General features: G+C 39.0%; 1 protein-coding gene across 2 annotated transcripts; it reads right to left on the bottom strand.

Annotated features, from left to right (window-relative positions):
* Positions 1–7,199: 7,199 nt before the first annotated feature.
* Positions 7,200–10,669, bottom strand: TSPAN6 (tetraspanin 6). 2 transcript variants are annotated; one of them, XM_006901137.1, is made up of 8 exons: positions 10,547–10,633; positions 9,702–9,721; positions 9,533–9,569; positions 9,277–9,351; positions 8,948–9,046; positions 8,631–8,762; positions 8,236–8,319; positions 7,239–7,307 (listed from the first exon to the last, which is right to left on the bottom strand). In XM_006901137.1, exons 1-8 carry the CDS (start codon positions 10,631–10,633, stop codon positions 7,239–7,241), a joined length of 603 nt encoding a protein of 200 aa, XP_006901199.1. The 2 variants fall into 2 exon arrangements, with proteins under 2 accessions (XP_006901198.1, XP_006901199.1); XM_006901136.1 differs by having other exon boundaries at positions 7,200–7,307; positions 9,533–9,721; positions 10,547–10,669.
* Between the last annotated feature and the right edge of the window lie 4,525 nt (positions 10,670–15,194).

Raw genomic sequence — 15,194 nt, forward strand, 5'->3', positions numbered from 1 at the left:
GTGTCAGAGGCAATGCGATTGGCACAGGATAGAGCAGGGTTTAGGGATGTTGTACATAGGGTTGCTATGAGTCGCAAACAACTTGACGGCACATAACAACAACAACAACAACAGTTCTTAGAAAGGTGGAATATCAACATAAAAGAAAAAACCTTCAACAAGATGGATTGATATGGTGACTATAGCAATAAATAGGTCATGTATGTCAAAGATTTTGAGGCTGACACAGGATAGAGCAGGAATCAGATTCACTGTTCATAGGGTTGCTATGAGTCAGTTGGCTGGAGTCATATAACAACAAAGCCCCTTTGGCGGCCCTATGATTAAAGCACTGGCTGCCAGCCAAAAGGTCAGCAGTTCAAATTCACCAGCAACTACAAAGAAGGAAACTGAGACAGCGTACTTAAAAAAGATTACAACTCTAGAAACCCTGTGGGACAGTTCTTCTCTGTCCGAAATATTTCCTGAGTCAGAATGGACTTCACTAGATGAACAAATCTAAGCAAACATCACATCAATTTTATTTGCTTTAAGAATTGGGCTGCTAGGTTCATCTTTCCCAGAAAAAGTAGTGTGAAACTTTTTGACAATTTAACAACTTTAGCACTATTATTTAAAAAATAAAGACTCTGAGGAGATGCTAAAGATCAACAGATCACGCCTGATATTCTTACCCATAGAACTTATGTTCATTGACAAACGCATGTGGCAGAGTCTACAATAATCAACTCTTAGCAGCTGGAGCCATTTCCTCCAAGCCCCATAAACTGTACCATCCCTGGTGGAGCCAGCTCAGTAAACATTAAATTAATGCCTTCCATCCAAGTCCTAACTGTTAGAGTAGGAAAATTTTTGAAGTTTTATAAATTGTTCAGAATGCTAAGTTTTTTTAGTGAGAAAATGGGTATGAGCAAACTGCTATCACTAATACCCAATTAAAGTACAAAGCCAGAGTGTAAGGAATTAGATTTTATTATATAATTTAATTCCTGAAAGTAAAGGAAGTAGGAAGACAAGAAACCAGCCCCTGTGGGTAACCTCACTTGAAAAATAGAAGAAAATTACAAAAGCAAAGTAAATTGATTGGAAGGATAACAATAAAGGATGACAACCAGAATGATGCAAGGTCAAAACAACAATCAAATGCAGGTCAGAGTTCAAGAAAGAGAAGCAAGAGAAGATGATTTAGCCATGAAGATGTTAGTAGTGGTTTCCCAGAGCAGTCTCTTTGGCTAAATTAATGACAGAAGCCCAAAGGGAGAGTGGTTAGGTGGTATCTGGACTAGTGGCTTCTATTACATAAATAATGGCTTTTATAGAATGATATGTTTAGATCAACAACTTGTTTCAAACTATTTTTTCCCACTAGTTTATTTACAAAACTTGAATACAAATTCGAACAAATTCTTTCAATTTCCCTTACCTCCCACCCATCAAATTGTACAACCCAATGATTAATCCCTCCCTCCCCCTGCACATACATATCCCTCTACTGCCAGCCTCTCCCACCCCTCCTGGATCCTTACACTCATTCTACAATAACGGTCTTATACAATCCTTATTCTTGTGGGACTGAGTTAGTTCACTCAGTATAATGCTTCCCAGTCCCTCCCAAGTTAGGTAATAATTTACAGTTATTGCTCCTGTGTGCTGCATAGTACTCCAGTGTGTGAATGTACCATAAGTTCTCAGTCCATTCATTTGTGCTTGGACATTTGGGCTGTTTCCATGTTCTTGCGATAGTGAGTAACGCGGCTATGAACACTGGTGTACAAATCTCAGTTTGTGCCTCACTTCTCATATTCTCAGAGTTATTCTCAGAGTATATTCCAAGTAGTGGAATAGCTGGGTCATATAGAATTTCTATGTTCAGCTTTTTGAGGAAGCGCCAAACTGTCTTTCAGAATGGTTGCACCACTTTAAAATCCCACCAACAATGTATAAGAGTTCCTTTCTCACCACACCGTCTCCAATATCTACTACTTGCTGCCCTGTTAAACTTTGCAAATTGGGATCAAGCTTAGAAGCGCTAGTCCAAGGTATAAAGAAACTGCCAAATACAACCAGAAATACACAATCTAAAGAAGATAAAATTAATGCATGGGACCTTCTAAAGATTAAATCCCTGTGCACATCAAAAACTTTTTCAAACAAGGTGAAAAAAACACCCTACAGACTGGGAACAAATATTTGGTAATACCATCTCAGACAAGAGTCTCATAATGAAAGTTTACAGAATACTCCTGGGACTCCACAAGAAAAAGATTGATAACCCAATTAAAAATGGGCAAAAGACATGGGAAGACTTTTCAGAGAAGAAGATATTCGAGTGGCAAACAGACACATGAAGAAATGCTCCAATCACTGGCAATAAGAGAGATGGAAATCACACTAAATATTTAAAAGCCATCATAATTATATTTCATTCACTCATTCATTTATTCCACTAGCATTTACTGTGCTCTTACAAGTACCTATGTCTATTAAATTCCACAAGGTTGTTATTGTGTACCTTCAAGTTAGACTAACTCATAGCTGACCCTCCAGTGGGTTTTCAGAGGCAGTAAAACACACTGAAGGAGATTGCCCATCCTTCTCCTGTGGAGCAGCTGGTGGATCTAAACCATGTGCCTACAGGATCGTAGCACAGCTTCTTACCAGTAGACCACCAGAGCACCCTACTGAGTAGACAAATCTTAATTATAATGGTTTCTCTCTCATAAGCAATCTGGGTTATTTTAAACCGATAGCTTAGAAATTAAAACTTTCATTTCCTTGTAGCTGTCTGAGTTTGTATATTATTCTCTGATAAATTCACAAGTTCATTCTTGTTGTGTTAGAATCAACTCACCTGCTGTTAGTAATTTTCTCCTGCGGCAACTGGAACCACTAGAGAAGCACCACCTTCAGGTTAGCAGTGCAGTTTCCTATAGAAGTTTCCATAGAATAGTGACAACACCAGCAGAAGTCCTTGGCTTTTGATTACGCTTTTGGGGTTTTTTCTCTCTCTATTTTTCAGTCAAAAAAAGATTTGGCTACAGGCCAAAAGTGTCAACCTAGAAAACTCAAAGTATCTTATGACCCTTAAAAAGAAAATTAGAAATAGTATTTATACTTTGTATTAGATGAAGACGACATACAACAAGCTAGACTGGCAGTGAATGTAACAATGGACTTGAGCATGTCACAGATCAAGGAGTGCAGGATATAGCAAGGTACTGACTCATAGGGACCCTATGAACAACTGACTTCATGGTACATAACCTTTAGTTCAGAATAACAAACCTTAAAATGTTTAAGTTGTTTTGTATCTTTTGACAGGTTTGGTTGGCCACATCACTGGAAAAGTATCAGCTTGGATTCTGACTCAAAGGAAATCAAACTATCTATCATCAAGTAGATTCTTACTGCATAGGACAGAATAGAATCACCATATCCAGGCTTTGAGGAACTAGACTGTCATGTCTTTCTTCAAAAGAGTAGCTGGTTGCTGTGTGCAGTGGAGTTTGAACTGACTCATAACAGACTCTCCATCAGATTTTCAGAGTCTGTAAATTGGATAGGAGGAAACTTCCCATCTTTCACTCAGAGCAGCTGGTGGATTGGAATTGCCTACATTTCAGCTGCAATTCCTTACTACTGGGCCACCAGACTTCCCTGAAAGAGTATCTAATAAATAGGTTTCAACTGTCAATTTTCTGGTTAGCAGCCTCAGTGCTTTAACCACTGAATCACCAGAGAATCTTGGAATTTTTTTTAAACAGGACGCTAAAAGCATCAGATCTCAAAGAATCTTGTGTAAATACACTGAGGGAAAACAGGAATAGTATTTAAGCCTTGTGTCTCCACAACGTTTGAGACACCTCACCAAAATTAAAAAAAATCCAAAGTATGTCTACATAGCTCAACTTCTAAAGTTAAAATAGGTTTTTGTTTTGTTTTGTTTTGCTTTTTACTTTAAATCCATCTCTGTGTGCCAAACATATCCTAGTACCTGAATGTATACCTACAGTAGATGTTTGGCACACAGAAAATGTTGTTGTTATATACCATTGAGTTGCCTACAACTCATAGAGACGCTATGCACAATAGCTCTGAACCTTGTCCTATGCTGAGCCAATCTCACTGTCTCTGATACACCTACCCCCATTACCCCAGTTACTGTGTCAATCCATCTCATTCAGGGTCTTCTTCTACTGCACTGACCCTTCCAAGCATGTTTTCTGACCACATGTTCAAAGTATGAGACAGAGCTTCAAAATCTTTGCCCCCAAGGAACAAACTGATTTCACCCTCTACAAGACAAACCTGTTTATTCTTTTGGCAGTCAACGAAATCTTCAATACTCTTCTCCAGCACAACTCAAATTCTTCTTCTGTCATCCTTAGTCATTATCCAGCTCCCTGGTGTGTAGCAAGTAACTGCAAAGACCATGGCCTGGATCAGGTGCACCTTAGTCTCCAGACTGACATTGTTGCTCTTCGGCACTCTGGGGATGTCTCTCATAGCAGATTTCCTGACTGCTGGTGCAGTGTTGACTGTGGAACTGAGCAAGGTGAAATTGTTAATAATCTCAATCTCCTCTCCATCTACCATGTTGCTGCCATTTGGCCCAGTGGTGGGAATCTTTGTCTTCTTGATGTTGAGCTTCAATCCATATTGAAGACTGCAATCCTTGACCTTCTGCAGAAAATGCTTCAAGCCTCTCCTGTTTCAGCAAGCAAAGTTGTGTCATTGGCATAATGCAGGTTGGTGATGAGTTTTTCTCCACTTCTGATGTCATGTTCTTCCTCATAAAGCCAAGTCTCCCAAATAATGTTCTGCATATAGATTGAAAAGGTATGGAGACAGGACCTATCCCTGACACACTCCTTTCCTGATTTTGAACCATGCAGTGTTTCCTTACTCTGTTCTGATGACTGCTTCTTGGTTCAAGTACAAGTTTTGAGTGAGCAAAATCAGGTGTTCTAGGATTCCCTTTCTTTTCAAAGTTAGTTATAATTTGTTGTGACCCAAGATAGAGGGGAATTAATTTAAATTTAAACACACAAATACTGATCTCTTTTTTCCCTGAGTCTAGTGATAAATTCAAAATTCAAAGGAATTTTGTTATCAAGCCCAGAGTTCAGGCCACTAAGAGCGCAACTAGTGTCTTTATGTAAAGTTACAGACTTACTGTCTCCCATAAAAGCTTGGGATGCTTGATTCCCATCACTCGATTGCCCCTCCACATCCAGCTGTAGCTGTAACAATCAGCAACCTATTAAGGACACGTGAACTCCTCTTGCCACCAATTACAAACAGGTGAAACTGTATATTACTTAGAATTAAAGACTGCAATCCAGTATATACAGCATACATTAGCTCACCAACCGAATTAAAAGGAATTTCTAAAACACAAACCTTAAGGAGGCTTGTGTGGTTTTATTTTCTATTTTTCTGTATTTTCCTTTTTAATATTAAGAAATTTACTTATGGTGAGGCAATAAAAGATAAGAGTGTTATTTACTAACAGATGTACAAATAAAACAGAAACTGTAATAATTTCCTTAAGATACAAAATACTTTTCACTATTCAAAAAGTCTGATCTTTAGGAGAATGCTAAACTTATGCTGTTTCATAGTATGGAAAATAGCTTTTGTAAAAGTATTGTAAAGTTATTTAAATAGATTTTTTTTTAATGTGACATCCCTGACAGTGAATCCCTCAGCTTTATCTTTTCGATCTACAAACTGTCCCCCAAAGATAGTGGGCAAGGAAAAGGAATACAGTGTTTCAGGAACACTGAGTTTCTACTAAGAGTGATGATTAAGCACAAACAATGTCACTTGATTATTTTAATGGCAAATGTTTTTGCACCTATATATTTATCCTAAAAAAAAAGTCTTAAGCTAAAAAAAAAAATAAAAATTGTGCCCCAAGAAGAAATGTGTGGCTTAGCTTTTTCAGTAGAAAACAATCATACCAAGTTATGAAAAATTAAATACAATTAAGAGGAAAACACTTTATTGAAACAATATTATGTAAAAAGATTAAGAATACATAATGCATGAGAATGATTGTACAAAACACAATGTGAATGAAAAGTAGTATGAAACACAATGTATACGAACTTTGCAAGCAAATCAATTAAAAAAAAAAAGAGGGGAAAAGATTAAGAGCACAGACCAAAACTAGAACATTGACCAATTAAATCATATCAAACCACTAAAAAAATTATCAGCTAAAGCTAATGAAAACACAGTAAATTTCCCCATCATTAAAGAACTAGAACCTTTTGAAAGGGAAAATATAAACATGAACACAAACAACATCATTCAGAGGCAAATGTAATTGTGCTGAAACCTAATGTGTCACAGAACATTCCTTTTAGTCTAGAGTTCATTAGGTCAGAGACCATTACCACCACATGGCAACTCTGATGACAAGTGCTATCAATACTTACTGCAATTATATTGCACAATGTGATTCTCTGCCTTTTAGGAGAACAGACACTAGTGACAGCATTTCAAATTCTTGATGCAAATTACACAACTGAACCAGATAACCATGGCTGAATAGAGGGCAGTTCAGAGACGGCAATTCTACATGGAAATAGCAAAGTGATAGTGCCTTTTAAAGACCAGACACAGTGAAAACAACAAAAGACTTAACAATGATGAAAAAAGTCAAGAGGAACACAGTATTTAATTTTACAATTTAATAGCTCTTCCAGGGTAAAACGGGGCACTTCAAAGATCTAACATGAATGAGACTGAAGAAAGACTTAGAACATATTGAGCAAATGTCTTGATTGATGCGACTACTGCACAAACTCCTGAATGAATCAACTCTACTGGGAAGCAATCTCAGCTGTTTTTTAGGTTATTGGCAGTCAGTGAGTAGTCTTTCATTCAGAAGATCTTATTTTTTTGGACAAAAGGTTGACATTTTGGGTCCTAAAACTAAAGAAAAAATTAATTTGAAACATTTTCATGGGATCTTTTATGAGCTTTTAAGCTGACATGTTTAATAGCAATTTACAGTGTAACTTGCATAAGTGGAGATGCTTGTGCACACACAAACTGAGCTAAAAATTGTGTTTGATTTAGTTTGGTTTGACAGAACTGACAGAGCATCAGAAAAGTTTGAATACCCTGCTGGAGAAGTACTATATTCAGTCCATAGCAGGTATGGACTGAGAACTAAAATGGACTCACCTTAAAGTTGGAGAGGAATAAGCCTGCAGATATGTTGGCTATACAATCTCATACTGGTTATTTGTTATGGCACGAGAAAGGCAGTAGGCTAGAAAGATTCCAATCAGCTGGAAATGAAATATGAGCTAACTTAAACACACACAAATGCTTAAAGAGGTGAAGATAGGTACGTTTGCTTTTCACAAGTGACAGCAGTAGTGAAAAGTTTGAGAAATTCTTCTTACTCTTCTAAAGACACAGCTTTTTTTTTTTTAGGGTAATATCTATTTTTTTTAAGGTAATACCTACGTGTCCAATATGGTATCAACTAGCCATACATGCTGCTATTAAGCACATGAAATATGGCTAGAACAAATTAGGAAATAATTTTTAACATTTTTTGTGATCTTTTGACTGCTTTTTTTATTATTATTAATTTCAATGAACATCTACAGAGATTTTGGAATTCCATTCATTCATTGTTGCACTTTTCTCACACACACACACACACACACAAACACACACACCCCAGTTCGTTCCTCTCCTTGAAAAACTCCTTTATTGGTATTGGTACACAATCCCCTCCCCCACATACCCCCACCCCAAGTATACTCCACTCTGCAACCCTCATTCCGGACTCTTATGATAATCATTACTTTTTTTTTTTTATAATCATTACTTTTAAACTATTCTCTCCCTCATTGGCTTCAATGCAGTAAACACAATTTATCCAGTTTTTCTCAGTCTTACCCCCACCCCGATGTCAGCCTCATTAATTTTTAACTTTTTAATTAAAAGATTGTAGTAAAAGATTGTGGCTTTTTTAGTAGTCAGTACAGATTTATATATGCCATGGTATTTTAGAAAATGGGAGGGAAAGGAAATGGGAGAAAGATAGGCAAAAATACTTCACAGAAGGGCCATGCCAATTATAGCTTTTGAAAACCTGCTGGAGGGTCAGCATCACCCAGGCCCCTGAAGAAAAATCCTTAAAGTAGTAGTCTTATAGCATTCTAAAAAAGAAAAAGGCTTTCCTAAGCAACTACAAGGACTTACCTGGAAGCAAGCAACTCCAAAAGAAAATCCTGCAATAACTCCCATTTGTGATTCTATACTTGCTATGACCCTTATAAAACAGCCCTAAAAGGACAGAAAACAGCATTAAGCCCAACACAAGCAATTTATGTTTTTATAGGAAAAAAACTCCCAAACCTCTGATCATATTTCTCAGGAAAAAAATGGGTTTAGCCTTTTTTTTTACCAAAATTTATTCCCCATCATAAAAAAAAACCCTTGAAACATATTTTTTAAAAGGCACAGGCCCCAACCATTTCTACTTTTTTCCAAGTGCATTAAAAAGTGATTAGTTACATAAACCTGTTGAGTCAACTTTGCATTTAGTTGTTTAAATACTCAGATATTTTTGAATAAACTGTTACAAGGCCCCTTACTTCTTTGTTTATGTTATTTGTATCTTTGCTTGGAGAACATTCAATTTTACAGCAGCTCTTTGGGAATCCTTGATCTGAATAATAATTAGTATCTTGCCAATCTGTATATGAGGTGACACCACAACAATGTAACTGAAAAGGCGACAAAAGCACAGTAAATATAACATTTAACTTATGTCTATTATCTCAATTTGTGCTCTACCTCTATTCTAATGCCAAAAGGATTGTGCCTTCAGTACTAGTACTCATAACATATTCTCTTGAGGGGATAGAGAATGTCTTTCTTTCTCATAGAACCACCAAGTAGAATTACTTACTGTACTTTGGATCTTGTCTACTGCATCACTTCTATAATCTCCTGTAGTGTTATAATGCTTCAGAACTTTTTCATAATTAATCTTGAAGTTGCTTTTAATCTACAGTGGAGAAATAATGCTAGTAAACAAAGGTTCTACACAGTTCTTTTGGTTTCTGGGTAAAAAAAAGAAACACCTCCAACTGACCAATGGTTCAAAGTGCTATAACATTCATTTTATTCAAATGGAAGCATGTACTTCTCTATTCCACTCCTGACTCCCCTAGAACAGAATGCAGGTGAACTCTGAATTCTAAGTTGACATCTAGCTCTAAGATAATTCAGACATACCTCATGTCTGAAAACAAATCCTACGATGGCAGCGACCAGTTCAACCAAAAAAATGAGAGTCAGAAACATTGCATACTGAGGGATAAAAAAAGAAAAACATCCAAGTCAGCAAGGGCAGGGAAAACACAAGGACTTGATATTGGCAGCCAAATGGTTAGCTGTAAGTTTTCATGAGGACCAGGAAACATTTACAATGAAACAACGAAACCTTCAATAAAAGTTTTCTAAAATCAAGAATCAAATCTTAAGTACTCACCAGTTTTAGCATCCAAGTCGAAGTGCGGCAGGTAGCACAACAGCCAAAGGTGCCCAAAAGAATAATGACAGTGCCAGTGCCAATGAGCACGAAGGGGACATTGGTGGCCTTCTCATTTAAAAGGGAAAAATAATTCTCCAGGCTCACCTTACCCCAAATGCCAATGGCAAGAAGGATAACACCAGTTATCTGGTGAGAGATCAGAGATTAGAAGGTTATGTATTGTAGCCACCAGCATCTTCAAACCACAAGTCACAAAGTATTTAAGACACAATAGGTGTAAACATTGACTTAATGGTGTGACCACAGATAGGGAGTGCTGGGGTAATAATGGAGAGGGGACATGCAGGCTGAGGTAAATCTACACAGGATTACTTGGTCATAGCAAAATCAAAGTAACTAGAGATTTTATAAAAATTCTTTAAACTTCCTCGTTGATTTGGTTTCGTTTTTTATACAAGAATGACATATTTACCCTAAGGATCTAAACTTTCTTAAGAAGGCCTTTATAAAGGGAGAAAGTAAAGTGAGTTCCAGCAACTCTCCCCTCCTCTCCTCCACCCTCAGCCTCGGCTACTAAGGGATGGATGATACACAAATGTCAGTCCCAGGATAGATTGGCAGGAGAGGAATGATTCCATACTTACCTGCGCAATCCCCTCTTAGGAAGCAGTGAAAACAGTCTATTAAGTGAACGAGCCCTTAACTGGAGTTATGCAAGCCCTGCCTACAAAGGCATGAGATACTCTTAAGGGACCCCATTCCAGCATCCCACTCACACATCAGGAACATCTGAGTACCAGCACAGTCCGCCAACTGCCTTCGTCCTCTGGCTGTCGACCCCTCTCTCTGGCTGAGGTCAGGCTCATCGCCAGTGCAAGGGGGTTCCAAGAGCTTCGTTGTACCTCCCACCTCACCCTCGACCACAGCCTTGGCTCCCTCTGCTTGAGGTCACACCACCCAACTGAGCCCTAGGTCTCCCTGCCGCGCCCCTTAGGCGCCACCATTTCTCACCCAAAAGATCAACGTGTATATCAAGAGGACACTCTTCAGACAGGTAATGACCGGTTTCGTTTGCAGTCTCCTAGATGGGGACGCCATGATTTGCCTAAGACTGCACTACCACGCCAGGCAATTCCCTGTAGAGCGAGCGAGGGGGTACGCAAAGGCCCCAGTCTCTCCGGAAACTACCGAAACCTCAGGAGAGTGTCTACAACTGAGAAAAGCCGGAAACACAGTGCACTTTTCTAGAGGGTAAAGTCCGGGAGCCTGTCCCAAAAGGGGCCACCGTTAACGAGCGCCCCCTGCCGATATCTACTGAAAACGATATACAAAAGTTCTAATGTTGAAAATTCCGTTAAGTCTTAAGGTGTTCTTCAAGGTTTCACTCTCAATGAATCTTTCCCCAGTCTTATAACTTGACCATATTGCTTCTATCACCAGCCACGTCAGCAGCGCTCAGAGATTCGGCCTCTCTGGCCCCTGGTACCCTAGAGGAAAGGAAAGGAACGAAAAGGTTAAAAGCGATCTAAGAATATTTTATGACACAGGAAAAACTACCTAAAAGAAATCCACTTCCAAAGCAGGGGAGGAGGGAGCAAATCACAAGGCAATAAGTGCAATCACGTATGTTAAAACAAGGAAAGGAAAACTGAAATATATGAGTAGTGGGATTAGATTGATTTATTCCCCATTCCCAAATAAAGACTCAACACAGTGATTGGCCGTGGAGTTAAACCGACTCATAGCTCTGGTGAATTTTCAGAGGTTATAAATTCCACGAGGGTGGGGTGGAGATTGCCCATATTTCTCCTACCAAGTGGCTGGTGAATTCTGCATTGCCTTTGGATTCTGCATGCCTTTGATTTCTGCATGCGCAACTCCTCAACCGTTGTGCTAACCAGAGCTCCAATTACAGAAGCAGCGTTATTCACCATAGCAAGAACATGGAAACAGCACAAATGCCCAACCACAATGGAATCGATTGAGAGATTATGGTACATTCACACAATGGAATACTGTGCAGCATACAGGATCAAGGATTTTGTAAATTACTACTTAAGTTGGGAGGGACTGGAGGGCATTATGCTAAGTGAACTAATTCAGTCTCATAAAGACAAATATTGTGTAAAACCATTATTGTAGAATGAGTATGAGGATCCAAGGAGGGGGGCTTAATCATAGGGTCATACGATTTGATGATTGGAGGGAGGGATGGGTACAGGAAACGGCAAAGATCCAGTGAGGGGAAAAAAATGTATACAAATGTTGCGGAATGTTGGGGAGGAAGGGAAGGCCTCTGGCCAGGACCAGTCGCCTGAGCTCCAGACAGGTGCAAGCCTCTCAAAGGCCTTTAATACGGGGTAGGGAAAACTCTCCTTTGTTTAGCTGTACCTGCTGGAGAAAGCTCGCCACCTGGAAAGATGGCTGTGCTGGGAGTGATCCGAAGGAGGCTGAGGTTCTCCTGATCAATCCACATGTCCCACGTCTGTAAGCTCACCCTATCCTGTCTAACTGTAACTCTCCCGGAGTGGCGTCTCTGTCATGCTTACTCCCATCAGATTGTCACTGTTAAGTTGCCGGTGGACTGACAGCACATACGAACTTTATGAACTTTGTATGTAAACCAGTATAAAATATAAAAAAATTAAAAAGAATATGGCATAAGAATAAATGAAAGGTCCTCATCACTCATTGAAAGAATCATAGAATTGAGTTGTGAGTTTTTTCTAGAAGGTAACAATCAGTTCCCTGTCCAGTCTATTCCGTCATATAAACTCATGTCACAACAGAGCATTTACTGTATTGCTACTGCAAAAAAGTCCTACATTGGTGAAGGAGAGGTGGACACATAAAGTTTTTTGCTTGAAACCTTGCACTGAACATAAACCACAGAACTAGAAAACAGAAAAGTTCCATCAACTTGGTCACAGAGCTTTCCTATGCTTCAAATATTGAACTAGGACTAGTTCCTATAATATCATACCAGACCTCTGAGGTCCCACTAGCAACGAATACAGAATGAGTTATTCCAGTGCTAGACTTTATACTAAGATTGTATCCTAAATTTAGAAAACAGGAGGATGAGCAGTCTCTTCCTGTGCAATTAACTGCCTCTGAAAACCAGCTAGAGGGTCAGTTATGGGTCAATTCTGACACGATAACAACAAAATTAGAAAGGCTTAACACACAATGGATAAATGATACATCTATAAAACACCTACAAATATTTTAAGGCAAAGTCATTAGAAAATAGAGCAGATATTTAATATTGAAAGTATCACAGAGGACTATGTTGAGGGGGCTTCTCAGTTTTCTCCCTAGGAGTGAATAGTAAATTACCTTATGAGGAAGTCCTAGAAACAACAACAACACACACATATTAAGGGTAGTCTTGTTAACTCTTAATCATCTTAATCAAAGTTTCTTTAATGGAAATTTCCTTAGGTTTATACCACATGCTGGAAGGGATTTTTGTTTTAAGCTCAAGTGCAAAGAAGTCTTTCTGCAACTAAAGGGGGCTGGGGGAATAAAGCAAATGCCACATCTTATTTCCAAGACTCTGTTTATTTTCCTTTCCTCCCTTCCTCTGCCACTCACAACACTGCTTTGTTTGAGGAGCAGTTGCTGCCAAATTGAGCCAATGGCTGACATGGAAATTAATATCCCCATGGCCACAACACTTTCATTGCTGCCTCTCACCTTGCTACATCGCTTTGAGACATTAAAACTCAGTCTGACCATACATTTCCCAAACCCTTACTCAATTACAGTACGTGTTTTACATCCTATCCTCTAGATGTTCAGAAACTATGGGAGAGATAGTGTGGCAGGGCTCCTGTGCTCCCTTTTATACTCTCCTGGACAGCCTAGAGCATAATGCTTTGCTGATGAACTCATGGTCCTGGATCAGCCAATCCTTGTTGAGCATAAGGGTCATAATTGATCTTTGAGGGCAACCAATAGCAGTTACTTAGTTTGATAATTCAACTTAAATGTAAAAAAATCTAGGCCATCTCAATATCATACTTACATAAAACAGAAAAATTAAGGAGAGCTGCTGGTAATGTCTTGGGACATTACTACTTGCTGTCTTAGGAACTGTTGTTGTTGTTGATTGCCATCAAGTTGAGCACAACTCATAGTGACCCTATGAACAAAAGGCTTAAAGCCTTTCTGTAACTATTGTTATTTATCAAAGTTCATAGGGTTTCCAGAGGCATGTTGTTTACGAAGCAGATGCCAATCCTGCTTCCAGAGATATGATTACATTTGGAATACAACTGATTCACATTATAGCTCAATCATGTTGTAATCCCTTTTCAAACACTTTTGGCAAAGCATCTATTATGAAATATGAAAGCATCTCTTATATTTGTATTGCTGTTGTTGATTGCCTTCGAGTCAAGCACGATTCACAGAGATTTTATGAACAAAAGCCTTTCTATAACTATCAACACTTATAAAAGTTCATAGAGTTTCTGGAGGCATGTTGTCTAGGAAGTGGATACAACTTCTGCTTGAATTGTCCCATCATTTAAACAGATAATTCACATCCACAGCCTTGAAAATTAGCTTTCTGAATAGGGATATATTTTTATCCATCAACAGAGAACTGGCAGAAGTCTAGGTTTAGAAGAGGCTATGGTACTAGGGATATTGTTGCTAATGTTAGATGGATCTTGACTGAAAGCAGGGAATACCAGAGGCATGTCTATCTGTGTTTCGTTGACTATGAAAACGCTTTGACTGTGTGGACCACAACAAACTGTGGCTAATTCGGAGAAGAATGGAAATTCCAGAACACTTGCTCATTCTTTTTTTTTTTTTATTTAATTTTTTTTTGTGTGTGTGTGCGTGTACCATCAAATCAGATCTGACTGGTACAGGAGGAGATTGTCCCTCCTTCCCCGGCAGAGCATCTGGTGGATTCGAACCGTGCGCCTCTGGGATTGTACACTTGCTCATTCTTATGTGAAACCTATACTTGGACCAGGAGGCAGTCATCAAAACAGAGCAAGGGAACACTGCATGATTCAAAATAGGGAAGGGTATGCACCAAGGATGTGTCCTATCTCAATACATTTTTAGTCTGTATGCAGAACAGATTATCTGGGAGGCTGGCCTTTGTGAGGAAAAATGTGACATCAGGATTGGAGGAGACTCATCAACAATCCACATTATGCAGATGACACAATCCTGCAGTGTTACCCTGCTCTGTTCTGACTACTGCCTCTTGGTCCAAGTATAGGACCTGAGGCGCTTGCTTCAGAAGGTCAAGGCCTACAGCCTTCAATATAGATTAGAGCTCAAAATCAAGACAACAATGATTCTCACCACTGAGCTGATTGTCAGTTTAATGATAGATGGTGAAGAGACCAAAATTATAAACAGCTTTAATTTCGTTTTCTTGTCTCCACAATCTTGGTCCTGCAGCCAGGAAATTAAAAGATGAATTGGGAAAGTCTGCTGTCAAAGTCCTCTCCAAAGTATTGAATAGCAAGGCTGTCAGTCTGGAGACTAAGGTGCACCTTATTCAGGCCATGTTGTTGATGTTGTTATGTGCCGTAAAGTCGTTTGCGACTCATAGCGACCCTATGCACAACAGCCCTAAACCCTGTTCTATCCTGCACCAAACACACTGCTTCTGACACACCCATCC

The sequence above is a fragment of the Elephantulus edwardii genome, unplaced genomic scaffold (genome assembly GCF_000299155.1).
Source record: "Elephantulus edwardii isolate Elephantulus edwardi_28Jun2011 unplaced genomic scaffold, EleEdw1.0 scaffold00310, whole genome shotgun sequence".
Lineage (NCBI taxonomy): Eukaryota > Metazoa > Chordata > Mammalia > Macroscelidea > Macroscelididae > Elephantulus > Elephantulus edwardii.

What these genes read in the sequence shown, in the direction of transcription:
- TSPAN6 (XM_006901136.1), bottom strand. Translation starts at nt 10,633, where the DNA reads ATGGCGTCCCCATCTAGGAGACTGCAAACGAAACCGGTCATTACCTGT. An exon ending in CGACTTGGATGCTAAAACTG is followed by an intron (nt 9,352 to 9,532) that starts GTGAGTACTTAA and finishes TTTATCCCTCAG; the next exon opens with TATGCAATGTTTCTGACTCT. An exon ending in CAAATAACATAAACAAAGAA is followed by an intron (nt 8,320 to 8,630) that starts GTAAGGGGCCTT and finishes CTGTCCTTTTAG; the next exon opens with GGCTGTTTTATAAGGGTCAT.